Source organism: Chlorocebus sabaeus, chromosome 22 (genome assembly GCF_047675955.1).
Source record: "Chlorocebus sabaeus isolate Y175 chromosome 22, mChlSab1.0.hap1, whole genome shotgun sequence".
In the NCBI taxonomy this organism is placed as follows: Eukaryota; Metazoa; Chordata; class Mammalia; order Primates; family Cercopithecidae; genus Chlorocebus; species Chlorocebus sabaeus.
The window spans coordinates 76,160,701-76,176,360 of record NC_132925.1 but is presented as its reverse complement, the minus strand read 5'-3'; the positions used below and the strand labels follow the sequence as shown (position 1 = coordinate 76,176,360).

The 15,660-nt window shown below is 39.9% G+C and overlaps 1 protein-coding gene across 2 annotated transcripts in view; it reads left to right on the top strand.

Annotated features, from left to right (window-relative positions):
- Positions 1 to 10,838, top strand: part of SYNPR (synaptoporin) — a 332,629-nt gene extending 321,791 nt beyond the window's left edge. For both annotated transcript variants that reach the window (XM_007984863.3, XM_007984864.3), the window contains 2 exons: positions 3,000 to 3,191; positions 9,128 to 10,838. In XM_007984863.3, the coding sequence (XP_007983054.1) occupies positions 3,000 to 3,191; positions 9,128 to 9,385 (450 nt within the window). In that variant the 3' untranslated portion in view covers positions 9,386 to 10,838. The remainder of the gene's footprint in view (positions 1 to 2,999; positions 3,192 to 9,127) is intronic.
- Positions 10,839 to 15,660: the final 4,822 nt, after the last annotated feature.

Sequence of the window (15,660 nt, the reverse complement as noted above, 5' to 3'; positions counted from 1 at the left end):
CATTAATTTAGTGTAGTCTAATCATACAGAATTTATAAAGTCTACAGTAGTGCACAGTAATGTCTGTCCTAAGCCTTCACGTTCAACTTCCAGTGCTGCAAGCTCCATTCATGGTAAGTGCCCTATCGAAGTGTACTATTTTTTATCCTTTATACTATATTTTTACTGAACCTTTTCTATGTGTAGATGTGTTTAGATACACAAATACTTATCATCATCATGTTACAATTGCTTGCAGTATCCAGAACATTCACATGCTGTACAGGTTTGTAGCCTGGGAGCATAGGCTATACCCCTTGGTATCTCCACTTCCTCAACTGTAAATGGGGTCAGGATTGGTGTCTATTTCATGGTGCAGTTGTCAGGATTAAATGAGTCAAAACATGTAAACTTGGAGTAATACTTGACACATAATAAGCACTCAATAAATGTTACATATGAATATTATTATTTGAACAAATAAATCTAACATAGTTTTCTCCAATTTCTAATTGCAAGGTCTTCACATGGCTATTCTTTTTTAAGTATAAGTCTATTTCTAATTATGATAAATATAAATAATGAGAACCATCATACTATAGGTAATGCTTTAAGGTGACTGTGGGCCCTAACAAATATGTAATATCAAGAGAACAGAGCCCATATTTTGCATTTTTTTATCCTCTATAAGACCTTTCTCAATACTTGCACGTTACTCAAAAATTACTATTTGAAAAAAAGCATGAATGAATGAAGCTACCGGATTGAACATGAACAGAAAGTCATGATTTGACACAGTCAGTCTGGTTATTTATTTGCCACTATTAGAAAGAGATCAAGACAGGTTTACCTGGATCTGAAATGCTAAATTTTGTGTCACCAAAGATGACCCCCTTTTCTATACCCCAGGGTATTCTGTACCCTATTCTATTCCCCAGGGTATTCCTCCAATTTCAAATTCAGACCCAACACTTGAGTTTCTTTATTCCAAATGTTTGTATTACTGTTGAAACAGCTGTAGATATTATATTTGTTTGCTTGTTTATACCTCTGCCTCATCTCAGAAAGGCTCATAAGGACATTTAAAAACCAAGGTGTAATTGAATAAAAATGAAAAGTAAAAAGAAGAAAGGGAATATAAAACAAAATACGAATCGGGTTAAAATACCCATGCCATCAAAACCCTATGAATGGGTCACACATTGGCCTTTAATTTTCTAGAGCCAGCATGAAAAAAGGTGAACTGGTGAGTTACATAATTCACAACAGCCACTGGATGGAGTGACTTGCAGAAGATTCAGCCACTCTTAGTAGTGAGACCCTCCAGAACGTTCTCCACAAAGATCACACCTAACAAATGTCTGGCACAACAGCATCTTTAGAGTGTAAAAGTTCCCTCAGTGTAGATCATGGGGTCATGATGAAAAGTAATTCAGCCACACCATGAGAGCAAGATAACAGAGCAAGTCAGGTGCACTATGCCCTCGGGCAGGAAACAAATGCATGCCAAATTTTTCAAATGCATGCCAAATTTTTCTTTAAGAGCAAAAGAGCAGCCTGTTTCTGTTGCCATATCAGATTTACTTTTTTTGTTTCCTGGTCGGTGTTTTTATTATTTTAGGTAAGCAGTATGCAACATTTTTACTGTAGTCAAACATATATATAGTCAATCTGAAAATTTTTTCTAGTATGTTCTAATGGTCTCAATCTTAGTCTCTCCCACCTGCCACCCGATCTGAGTCATGAGGGAGGATGAGAGACGTAGCTCCCATCATCAGAGTCATGAGAGAGGATGTGAGATGTAACCCCCATCATCAGAAGTTTGGAGATGGTCTCTAAAACATTCATCCCATTAAATCCTAGAAATTTTGTTTGGTATGGATAAAAGCTTTTTTCCCCTGCAAACAGCAGATGATTTTCAGGGCCAGACACACCTACATTTGAATTCTGTCTCTGCCACTTTCTATATGTTACCTTATATCTGTGAGTTTCAACTTTCTCCTTTTTTTTTTTTTTTTTTTTGAGACGGCGTCTCACAGTGTCGCCCAGGCTGGGGTGCAGTGGCGCGATCTTGGCTCACTGCAAGCTCCGCCTCCCGGGTTCACTGCATTCTCCTGCCTCAGCCTCCTGAGTAGTTGGGACTACAGGTACCTGCCACAACGCCCGGCTGATTTTTTGTATTTCTGGTAGAGACGGGGTTTCACCGTGTTAGCCAGCATGGTCTCAATCTCCTGACCTCGTGATCTGCCCGCCTCGGCCTCCCAAAGTGCTGGGATTACAGGCGTGAGCCACCGCGCCCGGCCTCAGCTTTCTCCTCTTTAAAATGGGCATAAAAATACTGTCTAACATGATTATTGTAAGAATAATTTTATACAAAACCTCTCACCCATAGCAGGCACTCAAAAACATTACAGCTCTTATTGTCTTCCACTTAACATAGTTCCATATTGGTTAACACATTGGTTAACCAATAACATATAGATAACACATTGGTTTGTTAAGTGAACAAATGGATGAATGAATGAGTGAACATTGCCATCCAAGAGTCTTAAACAATTAGCAGATCTGTCTACATGTTTGGAATCACGACAACTTGGTGGTTAAGAACTTGGACTCAGTATTCAGGTTGCCTGGGTTTGAATCCTGATGCCATCACGAATTATCTGTGAAGTCTCAGACAAGCTATTCAACTGTTCTCTATGTTAGTTTGACATCTGCAAATAGAATGATGTACCATTCCTTACAGGGATGTTAGGTGTGGGTTATAGAGTCCTTAGCATCATTCCTGGGATATAGTAAGCATTTAATAAATGTGACTATTTATATTTATTTTATAGAAAGATAAATATAATATCATAAAGCTTTCTTTTATTTGTTTTTCAAAATGTTTTCGCTGGTTCCAGTGCTATGGGATCTTAAATTTTTCCAAAAAGCAAACCAAATAGTTATATAAAGAAATCAACTTGTTTCTAGAACTCACATTTTCTTTTACCGTTTTCTATTCTGGTTTGTTTCTGTAGGACTTCATTGTCACTGTAGTCTTTTCGTTCTTGTGGTTGGTGGGTTCATCAGCTTGGGCAAAAGGACTGTCTGACGTCAAAGTTGCAACAGATCCCAAGGAAGTACTGCTACTAATGTCAGCTTGCAAACAGCCATCCAACAAATGCATGGCTGTCCACAGCCCTGTTATGTCAAGCTTAAACACTTCTGTGGTAAGTACTTTTCATCTGTGCTTTACTGTTCATATCTTTGTTTGCCAGTCAAAGTAATAAGAAAAACATCTCAGAAGTCATCTTGAAAATTGTTGCCTACAAAACTAGGCCAATCAAAAGGTGAGATAGTTTACCTCAGGTACAGGATGATCACTTGGCCCTCAGGTGTTTTATTGTCAGAATCCATCATTTGTAATGTTGCCAATTAAGGAGTTCTTAATAAGAACCCAGCAGGTATTGGCAGCTGCTGCTTGGGTGACAGTTCAGTTGAAACTCTAAGCCAGAAGCAAATATAAAATCTGAACACTGGCCAGACATGGTGGCTCACGCCTATAATCCCAGCACTTTAGGAGGCCAAGGTGGGAGGATCACCTGAGGTCAGGAGTTCAAGACCAGCCTGGCCAACATGGTGAAACCCCATCTCTACTAAAAATACAAAAAAAAAAAAAAAAAAGAAAAAGAAAAACTAGCCAGGCATGGTGACTCACGCCTGTAGTCCTAGCTACTTGGAAGGCTGAGGCATGAGAATCACTTGAACCCAGGAGGTGGAGGTTGCAGTGAGCCGAGATCAGGCCACTGCATCCAAGCTTGGGTAACAGAGTGAGATTCAGTCTCAAAAAAAAAAAAATCTGAACTTTAAGGTTGAAGCCAGACAAAAGTTAAAAGGAATAGTTGGGCCCATACAAGTTCCTGGGGAGAAAACACTGTTCAAGCTACATGTAGTTAGAATACACCCAACTGATTAGAGAAAAATACACAGACCTAGTAGGGTAAAAAAAGAAATTCATAATGTAAAAAAGTACTCATAATAGCTATGGTAATTTTTGAATTTTCTCCATGCTTCTGGTTTAGTTACTTTATAACATTAGAAAAGCTGCACTGTATTAGTTGAACAAAGTCAAATGTTTTCACCGAGAGTATGGCTCTCACAAGAAAAAAGAAAATCTGACAGTTAGCAGGGACACCAAATTGGATTTTTAATTTATAAGTGTAAGAACTTGTATTATTCCAAAGAAAGAAGCTGTATCTGAGCAATACGTAAGCTATAATGGCCGCAAAAAGCAGCAGTTATCGAAGAATAGAAGGCTCAGCAGTGTTTGCTGAAAGAACATTCTTTAGCACACCCTAGAAATAATTATCTTTGCTTCAAGATTAACCTGTGTTTCTACAGCTTTCTGAAATTCAATCTAGGAAGGCACTTAAGAAGAGAAAAAGGGTTGCTACTGTGACTGGACTGTGATTTCTGCTTTGGTGAGATAGTAACCATGAAAATAAACTCTGCATTAGGGTCTCACAATCATTTTTATTCATTGCTGACCACACTTGTAAATGAATACTTTGAGGTATACATTACCATATTTACTTATACTTTTGTAGTTTGTTTATAGACAGTATTTAATTAAAGCTATTACAACACTGATCTCAAAATATAACAGGACAAAGATAAAATTGCTTGGTATGTTTATCAGTTTAATAATTAATCTCCCAATAAATTATGACATTCTGCATGTTTCTTCTAATTCCACTTCTGATATATCTAATAATTTTTAGACTAAAAGATAGAAATTATGAATGAAAAACATGTGATGTGTCTCCTAAAACCAAAATAAAGAGTGAATTGAAACCAAATAATGTGATGTGTGTGAAAGGATAGGTCCAGTGGTGTTGCAGTGATGTATCCGTATCAGTTAACAGTCTTCCAGCTCCTAGTGACAGAAAACTCAATTCAAACTGGCTAAGGCAAACCAATCCTCATATCCCTAAAATCTGTTTTTGCAGTCCACTTCTGGTACCAATGTTTATATGCATCCGAATAATCAAAGCTGACTCTAGCTACAACAGGAAAAAAAATTTTGGAAGGATATTAAGTAGCTCATACAACTTGATGAAACCTGAAGAAACAGGTTCTAGAAAGAGCAGAATCTAGAGCAGAATGAGAGTTCTAGATGTTCAGTACCAAATAATTGTTGCTTAGAGTTGCCATTAGTGGAAAGTTTTACCTAACCTTGCATTGCTCTGCTCAAAATGCAAAGTACCAGGAGAGAGCTCAAGCCATTTGACTGAAACTTGGCTCTGCAAAGAAAATCAGATTTCTATTACCAAAAGCAGGGGAAAGGACATGAATCAACCAAAACACAATATTTTTATTACAAATGGTTTGGCTTCAAATCATATTGAGCTAGCTTATGCAAAAACTGAAAATAGTTGGAAAGACATCAAAAGTGTGTCTTCCCAGGGCAGAACCCAGCAGTCAAGAACTGGAAGACTGTCAGGAAGCTGGACAGTTCTCATCCTCCATCTCCCATCTCTCTTTCTTTCTGTGTCCCTGTCCCTTTCTGCATGTTTGTTCATTATTCTCTCTTTTCAGATGAAATTTCATTTCTTTTTTTTTTTTTTTCATCCATACAGCAGAAGATAGCCACTCTACAGTTTTTAAGTTTATAAGTATTTTTTAAAGAAACAGCTTGGACTGAACAAAAATCACTCAAGTCCAATTGCAAATTTCTGGTAGAGAGAATCTTTTTAGCCCACCTTAGGCCAGATGTCCACCTGAGTCTCATCAGTTATGAATAGAGGGTTTGGTGAATGTAGTAGAAACATGGCTCAGAGAACACACTTTGCTGAGCAAACATAGGTTTTGGAGTAGGAACCAGACACGTACCACAATAAATGACTTCTACAAGTAAATGAATCAGGAAATAATAATCATATTCTCTACCTTGGTAACAAATTTACTATCTTCAAAGCACTTTGGCACCTATAATTTTACAGTAACACTAAAATGTAGGTAAGATATCCAGATACTACAAATATTGGGAGCTGAGGTAAACTCTCTAATCCTTAGTTTTATCATCTGCAAAATGGGGATAACTGTACAACAGACCTCAATACTGTTGAACGAATTCAGTGAGATAATCTATTAAATAAATACTTAGCATCATGCCCAGTTTATGGCAAATGCTCAATACGTGTCAACTGAAAACGGCTACTAAAATATGATCATTCTTAAATGTCATACAGTGTTAGAGCCTAAAGAGAGGAGGAAGAAATCGTTTTTAGACTCAATTTCTTTCAAAGTTTCACTGAGCACAAATATTTTAGCCATAATTTCCACTTCTGCTTCTCCAGCTTCACTCCTAAAAATCTTAGTACATCTCTTTAGACAATCTAGATCTTGTCTTCCCATTTTTTTGCATGTTATATCGAGTGTCTTTCAATTTCTCTTTCTGTCGTCCCCAAGTCTGAACTTGAATCAAATTCTTACCCCAATTTCAGTTGCAACAAAATGGCAAAAAGGAGTTCAAGGGCCCGAGTGCCCCTAAAATGTGCCAGTCAAAAGATCTGTGATGCTGGACTAAAAAAATAAGTACTCCTTAAATATGCCCATTGAAATGCCTTGTTTACCTTCTTTCTTTTAAGTAGCATTTCCTTGATGTATAAGTTTTTCTTCAGCATCCCTTTTTTAAAAACCTAATAGTAACAGGGAAAAGAGAGAGATCAATAGATTGGAAATAGCTAAAATTACATCCCTGGACAGAGCCATGCCTGAAAAGATCCCTTGATAATTTTTCCTCCTCTTCCCTCCCCTCCCCTCCCCTCCTCTCCCTTTTCCTCCCTTTCCCTCCCCTCCTGTCCTCTCCTCTCTCCTCTCTTCTCCTCTCCTCTCCTTTTCTTTCTTCCTTTCCTTTCATTTCCTTTTTTCTTTTTTTTTTGAGACAGGATTTTGCTGTGTCACCCAGGCGGGAAGTACAGTGGTGCAATCATAGCTCACTATAGCCTGTAACTCTTGGGCTCAACGGATACTGCTGCCTCAGCCTTTCAAGTACCCCTTCTGAGTACCTGGGACTACAGGCATGTGCTGCCATGCCCAGCTAAAATTTTTTTTTTTTTTTTTGAGAGACAAGGTCTTGCTATGTTTCCCAGGCTCTTCGATAATTTTTTTATACTCATATATTGACATATACTTATAAAGGTGCAATTTAATCGAGATGCCCCTTTTAATGGAAAATATTCTGGTTACCACACACATGGTAAAATGGTCCTGTATGCAAATTACAGTTTTGTCAGTAGTTAACTGATTTATTTTGTTCGAGCAACTATTACACCCTATTTATGTTTTGTATCACCCTCAGCAGGTAGCCTAGAGCATGGCACAAAATAGGTTCTCAATTCGTGTAAAAAAGAAGGAAAGAGTATGCAAGAGGAGAGAAGGAAGAAGGAGGGAGGTCTGGATAAACCAGTCTTTAATTAGATCAGTTGGGGGTCTAGATGCTTGATTTTGGCTATTGTCTCAAGAACATGGTCTCATTGTTTATGCCTCAGTTCAATTTATACTGCAGCAAAGAAAAAGAAAAAGTCTGCAAAATACAATTCACGGAAATATTTTAGAAAATGATTCAGAACATAGTTTACCTTTAGTAAGTATTTGCTAATGTGTCCAGCACTGTCTAGCTACTTTACACATACCCTCTTTAATCCTCCCACCTATCTTCCAAGAAAGGAATCCTTGTCTCCATTCCATACAAGAAACAAAACAAAAACAAAAACGAAGTCTACAGAATAAATGCCTTGTCCCAAGTAGCAGGTCAAGAAACTACAGTCCCCAGGGCACTTTGATTTCAAAGCCTATAGAGATTACTCTGAGACTAAGATTCCATTCATGTGCTGCTAAAATATTGAAATATTTTGATAGTTTCAGCTCCAAGTCTCTAAGGCCCAGCTTCTTGACTACACCAGTGTCCCCTCTGTCACCACTACTCATAAGCCACTATGGATCATCTCACTGTCCAGAAACCAAGGGATAAATTTTGATCCAGCAAAGGACTTCCAGCACCCTACTCCAGGACGGTGGCCACTGCCCAAGTCCATTTTGATTGGTCAGCATCGTGCTAGGGGGTGGTGACTAAATATACTTTAATGTTATCACAGCTTTGCATTATACTACTGTTACCTGTCTCCATTAGGGGGGTTATTAAAATAGACTGCCTGTGGTTAATTCCCAAGTCAATCAACCAGCCTTGGAAAAGGCTGCAGAACAAGCCACGGAATGAGGACTTCTGTTTGGGCCTCATGCAACAGCAAACAGTTCTGCTTCCATCAAACCTTAGGCCCTGGGGAAGAAACACCCAGTCCTCTGACTCACCGACACCCTCCTGGAGAGTAGGAGGAATTTCCATAGGAAAGTTTCACATCCAGTTCTTATGAAAATATTTTGTATTTCTCTGAAACCTGCACTTTGTTCATAGTCTGGTTTCAGCATTCACTTATCCTTGTGAGAGGCACAGAAAGTGCAATTATTCAAACAGTCAACCTCTCAATATGCTATCATGAATATGTTTATTTGCACATCACCTGTACCATTGCTTATCCTATATTTTAATTGACTCACATTCTTTATATGATTGCAATAAATGGAAAAGCAAAAGCAGTATCTCTAACCATAAAGAGAAGAAAGCCTTATAAATGAATGCACCATTATTAAAGTGAAAATTCTCAGCCCTATGCCATCTGGAAATATCTTACACACCATGAAGGGTACTTTATTTGGAGAATAAATGATGCCTTAAGTAAGGGTTCCAGTTGTGGAGCCAGAGCAGGGTTTGGATCCCAGATCTACTACTCAGCAAGCCACATGCCCTTAGACAAGATTTCCACATCTTTAATATGGGTATGACAATAGCAACTTTTTCTTAGGCTGATTTTTAGACCCAGGGAATTGATACACAGAAAGCCCTTTATGTAGTGCCTGACATGTAGTGCATCTAATAAAGGTCAAATATTCTAAATGAAATACCAGTTCCAAATGGAAAACTTGGAAGAGGACTCAACATTAAAGTGAAAAGTGATCTTTTGTATTGTGAAGGAATTTCCAAAATTGAAATTTTTATTGGGTTTTTGTCTAGTCTATCAATTCATTGGCTTTGATTCTCCTTCAGGTCTTTGGATTCTTGAACTTTATTCTCTGGGCTGGAAACATATGGTTTGTTTTCAAGGAGACCGGTTGGCATTCTTCGGGACAGAGATATCTTTCAGATCCGATGGAGAAGCACTCCAGCAGCTATAATCAAGGTGGTTACAACCAAGACAGCTATGGGTCAAGCAGTGGGTACAGTCAGCAGGCGAGTTTGGGGCCATCCTCAGATGAGTTTGGCCAACAGCCTACTGGCCCCACTTCCTTTACCAATCAGATTTAACAGAGTAGCATTTGCATTCTTCCGGAGATCACCTCACCACCTTCCATTTCAGTGGCAGAAGAATTTTTTAAGAGTTTCAATCAATTATTAATGCAGAGAGTATTGAATGTAAATCAGAGATCTCTAGTCTTCATTAAGGCAGAAAGTCCTGGGTTGTGATAAATGACACTTAGAGATGAGATGACATGAGGAGATATATTATTCATCATAGATTGCTAATTGGAGAGTACCTTGTTATATATACAGATATTTTCATGGTCATTTTGTATGTGTGTTAAAGTAGTAGAAGTATTTTGTAGCTTAAAGTCTCTAGTATGTAATATGCATAAAGTAAATTGAATAGCACTGAGTTTTCTTATGCATTTTGATGTGAAAGATGTTATAATAATTTCTAGAAGACAATTTGGTGTATCACAACATGCATGTCTTATTTTTTTTTAGTTTTAGGTCTTATAGGACAATGAGTCTCTAAGTTATTTGTTTCAGAAAATTATTCTGGTTTTTTTTTACGTGATAAATCAATGCTCACATGATTTAAGTGCATGAATAAGCATTTTCTCACAAAATGAACATTTGAACTGTGTTTATGAAAATTTTCTGGTTTGCACCATGAATTTGTCAAGTGGATATTTATAGGAATATATTCACTACCTTGTATACTTTGCAAATTTGTCTCTCTGGCTTTACCCAAGTTCTGAATGCATTGTAATTAAGATTTGAGTTTTTCTTTTCTCCTATTGTTAGACATTTAGTGTTACATATGATAACTGCCCAACATTTATTCTATTTACTTAGCTAAATATTTGCATTCTTGTAACCTTCTATGGTGTTTTTGTGGCTCTTATCTTGTGGACCATAAATAACATGGCCCAATAATTCTTTGTGTTTATGGAGTGTTGTTTTCTTAGAATAATGGAGATGCAGATATAGATACCATAGTCAAGATATGCCTTGCTGAAGTATTTATTTATAAAGAATATTCTGTAGAACCTCTACTACCAGCTACACTTTTAAATCCTGTTTATTTGTAAAGCTAATATGTTCCTCAATGTAATTATTAAAAATTCTGAAGTCACAGCTAAACTTACCAATTCTGATTTGAGTGTAGTCCATAAATTAAAAATGGCTTCCATATGCCACTCTGTATCCCAAAGAGGGTTCTCATGAAATATTCTCCAGAATGTATTCGTAATCAAGAAAATGCCAATCTTCACTCCTCGTTTTAACTCAGTTGAAACACCAGGACCCAATAGAGAGGGCAAGCTGAGCATCTGTATTTCCAGATAAAAGTTGTTATTGATGTATAAACTCGTCGTGTGATTGGTGATGTTGGAAGCATTTTAGCACAAAACAGCCTTGTGTCTTAGATGATATCTGTAACCAGTTTCTGAATCCCGTTGGATAAAACCATATTGTGATATCTATTTGACGTTAATAAAGTTATTGCATACAATGCTGGCTGGACAATGGACAATTACAACAGTAGAACCCGGTTGGTTTTAACAATGACAGAATGAACAAGGGTTAAATGCACAGTGCCTCCAATCTGTCACCCTGTCCTTGTTTCATGAGCCCAGTGAGGTTCGTTCATTCATTCCACCATTCTAGGACTTCTTGTGCACCCGTCATGCCACTGGGAATGTGCATGCCACTGGGAATGCAGTAATAAAAAGCAAAAACAGGCTGTATGTTAAGAAGCTTACACTCTATTAGGAGAGACGGGCATTAAAATAATCACACCCCTGGCGGGCGCCTGTACTCCCAGCTACTTGGGAGGCTGAGGCAGGAGAATGGCGTAAACCCGGGAGGCGGAGCTTGCAGTGAGCTGAGATCCGGCCACTGCACTCCAGCCTGGGTGACAGAGCGAGACTCCGTCTCAAAAAAAAATAATAATCACACCCCAATTATGCTGAGTGCAACAAAGAGAGGCACAGGATTCCATAGGAACATCTATCAGAGAGGTTTGAACTAGTTAGGGAGAAGTCAAGAAGCTTCATGCCTGAAGACTACACATGGTTAAGCAAGGACAAGGTGGAAGAGATGCACGTCCCAGGCAGAGAACAGCCCGGCAAAGCTCTCTGATGGTAGGAGACAGGAAGGATATGTAGAGTTGCCAGAGTTTAATGAACAAGAGGCTTTTCGGGAAGTGTGACTGCTGATGGGGACATGGGTGAAACCTGTCTGAAGGCCTAATCAGGAATTCTGTCTTTATTCTAAAGAAGCTAAGGGAAAGCAATGAAGGATTTTTGAGCAGGGGAGGGATGTGATGAGATTAGCATGTTGAAAGGATCTCAATGGCTACAGAATAGAGAGAGGATTAGAGGAGGACAAGCGAGAAAAACATCCTGAGGATAAGGAAATAGGCCTTAACTCCTAGCATCTAGGAGGCAGTAGGCTGGGAGTGGAAGGAGGGGACGTGGCATGAGTTCTCCCTGCTCCCACTCCCACTCCCAATTCCCCCTTATATCCTGGGACAATTATTGGATTTGACTGCTTCCTTCAGCACTGTGCAGGAGAAGAAAGTGTCCTCTGCTTGACAAGCTGTCATGAACTCGGCAAAGTGGAGAAATCCTCCTAACTAGCAGTGATTTTTACCAGCCTTAGCAGTTCCAAAGCACTCTGGGCACTGATGAATGGAAAACACTACCTGCCCTGATTGAGATAGAGACATGCTTCCATGGTCCATTGCAGATTCGCAATAAAGACCTGCTCTAACCCAATGGGGATTTTGCTAAACTGATTTCTTCCTTCAGGTTTCAAGAAAAGAGCAGTAGATGGTTTTTTTTTTGTTTGTTTGTTTTTTTGTTTTTGTTTTTTTTTTTTTTTTTTGAGACGGAGTCTGGCTTTGTCGCCCAGGCTGGAGTACAATGGTGTGATCTTGGCTCACCACAAGCTCCGCCTCCTGGGTTCATGCCATTCTCCTGCCTCAGCCTCCCCAAGCAGCTGGGACTACAGGCACCCGCCACCATGCTCGGCTACTTTTTTGTATTTTTACTAGAGATGGGGTTTCACTGTGTTAGCCAGGAGGGTCTCCATCTCCTGACCTCATGATCTGCCCGCCTTGGCCTCCCAAAGTGCTGGGATTACAGGTGTGAACCATAAAAAGAAAGTAGCCGGTGAGTTTGAGTCTATGTATCCAATAAGACTAATTTGGAATCTCAGCTTCAGTGCTCACTAGCTGTGTTTCAGGGTGTGACTTCACCTTCCTGCACCCTTGCTTTTTTAGGATGAGGTAAAGCAAAGAAGTTAAATGGGTGGGCCGTGATATCAGACTGTCTGGGTGAGAATCACTGCACTGCCATTTCCTCAACTCTCCTTTTTCTTCCTCAAAGCCTTCTTCAAAGTCCTGGGACTTTTCTGAAGCCACAGCCTACAGGCAAGTGCAGCCTGGAAATGCAGGGGAGTTAACACCTTAGGGAGCACCTTCAAACACTGGGGGATATGGGCAGATCAATAAATGCCTTTGGTAAGATACTTAATTTCTCATTCATTCAGTTTCCCCATCTCTACAGTGGGGATAGCAACAATATCTGCCTGGCAGGATTGATATCAGGATAAGAAATATAAACCATCTAGCCATGTGGCAGAATTACAACAGCTTCTTACAAATGGTAAGCACCCTCTGGGTTTGGGTTTTCCTGCAACCAAGGCTAAGACAAGAGCTGGGTGCAAGGAGTTGATTCCAGGAGTCAGGAGTGACAAAGTGGGGAGAATGAGACAGGAAAGGAGGCAAAGCCAATAAAAAGATGTGTTCATGTTGTTGCTGATAAGACAGTAGGAGCTCAGTTTCATCAGGGTCTCTGAGCAGTGCTCATAATGGCTCCAGCAATTGTCCATCAAGGAGCAGGAACTGGAGTGTTCACCTACCAATCCCCAGCCCTTATTGATTGAGAGTTGCGAGAACAGTGGTAACTTTTCCACATTTCCAGGTTACACTTGCCAGGAGACTGAGCAGGCTCCTAGGACTTCAGAGAAACAAGCCTTGAGTGCTAACATCTCAGGCAGTGGGCTGAGGGAAAAGGGAGAGGCACTGGCATGGGTCCTATCACCACCATCCCCTCCCCCATTCCAGGGGACAGGGTCCTTGAGGAAAGATAAAGGGGAAGCCCTGGGAGGTGCATGCACGAGGTGGGGAGGGGGCCACTATCAATATGAACCATAACAATCCTTCAAACTATGGCTGAAATTAGAGGCTGACCAAAGGAAAGCAACATATGGCATGCAAATCACCCACTACAGTGATCAATGAATGTTACTATTCTCACTTAGTCTGTAAAAGGGGGCTGCAGATAGTCCTACCTCATAGGAACTGAGTTGGCTGTGTGTGGAAGAGATCAATGAACTGTATACTACTGAGTATAGTTAGCTGGTTATTGAGTGATGAGGTATAAACCTACTCCACACTTACAGAAATCTGAATTTTGGGGATTTTTTTTAACTTTTATTTAAGGTTCAGGGGTACATGTGCAGGTCTATTATATAGGTAAACTCATGTCATGGAGGTTTGATGTACATATTATTTTGTCACTCAGATACTAAGCATAGTACCTGATAGGTGTTTTTTCTGCTCCTCTCCCTCCCACCCTGCACCCTCCAGGAGACTTCAGTATCTGTTGTTCCCTCTGTGTGTCCATGTGTTCTTGTCATTTAGCTCCCACTTATAAGTTCACTTAGGATAATGGTCTCCACCTCCATCTGTGTTGCTGCAAAGGACATGATCGTGTTATTTTTTTATGGCTGCATAGTATTCCATGGTATCTACGTACCACATTTTCTTTATCCAGTCTACTGTTGATGGGCATTTAAGCCGATTGCATGTCTGTGCTATTATGAATAGTGCTGCAATGAACATATGCATGCACGTGTCTTTATGATAGAATGATTTATATTCCTTTGGGTATATATCGAGTAATGGGATTGTTGGGTCAATTGAGAATTCTGTTTTTAGTTTTTTGAGGAATTGCCACACTACTTTCCGCAGTGGCTGAACTAACTGACACTGCCAACAGCAGTGTATAAGCATTCCCTTTTCTTTTCTTTTCTTTTTCAGTTTTTCTTTTCTTTCTTTCCTTCTTTCCTTCTTTCCTTCTTTCTTTCTCTCTCTCTTTCCTTCCTTCCTTCCTTCCTTCCTTCCTTCCTTCCTTCCTTCCTTCCTTCCTTCCTTCCTCCTTCCTTCCTTCCTTCCTTCCTTCCTTCCTTCCTTCCTTCCTTCCTTCCTTCCTTTCTTTCTTTCTTTCTTTCTTTCTTTCTTTCTTTCTTTCTTTCTTTCTTTCTTTCTTTCTTTCTTTCTTTCTTTCTTTCTTTCTTTCTTTCTTTCGAGATAGGATCTGGCTCTACCACCCAGGTTGGAGTGCGGTGGCGTAATCTTGGCTCACTGCAACTTCCACCTCCTGGGCTCAAATGATCCCCCCACCTCAGTCCCCCCAGTAGATGGGACTAGAGGCTCATGCCACCACGCCTGGCTAATTTTTGTATTTTTGGAAGAGATGGGGTCTCACCGTGTTGCCCAGGCTGGTCTCAAACTCCTGAGCTTAAGCAATCTGCCCACCTGGGCCACCCAAAGGACTGGGATTACAGGTGTGAGCTGCGCCGGGCCAGCCTTCCCTTCTCACCAGCATTTGTTATTTCTTGACTTTTTAATGATAGCCATTCTGACTGGTGTGAGATGGTATCTCCTTGTGGTTTTTTTGAAGCCTGAGTTTTTATATGTCAAACTTCTAATTGTACTGAGTTGAGCAAAATACAGTACCTGGCATCTTTTGAGCTTACACTCAAGATTGGAAGATTCAAATAGTAAACAAGTAAATTAACCAAACATGTAACAATGAACTGCGATTAATGTTGTAAGGAAAAGAAACAAGGGACAGGGTGGGGAGGAGCGGCCTAGGGTGGTCAACAAAGGCCTCTCTGAGGAAGGGACGTGTAAGTTGGGACATGAAAAATAGGAAGGAATCAGTCATGTGTAGAATATTTTAGGCAGAGGAGAGAGTGCATCCAAGGACCTAAAGAGGGGAGACTGCTGGGTGACTTGAAATGACTCCTAAGACAAAAGCTACTAGGGCTGGACATGCAAGGAGTAGAGGGGGAGTTGGGGCTGCAGAGTTTGAAAGAGCCAGGTTATGAAGGCCATTGGAGGACATGGAAACAGATTTTATTCTAAGAGAAGTGGGAAGCCACTGGGCAAATAACCAGGACAATGACATGATTTAATTTTCTCTTCAAAGAAATCCGTCTATCAAATTATTGGCTTTGATATTGTACTATCGTAAGACAAG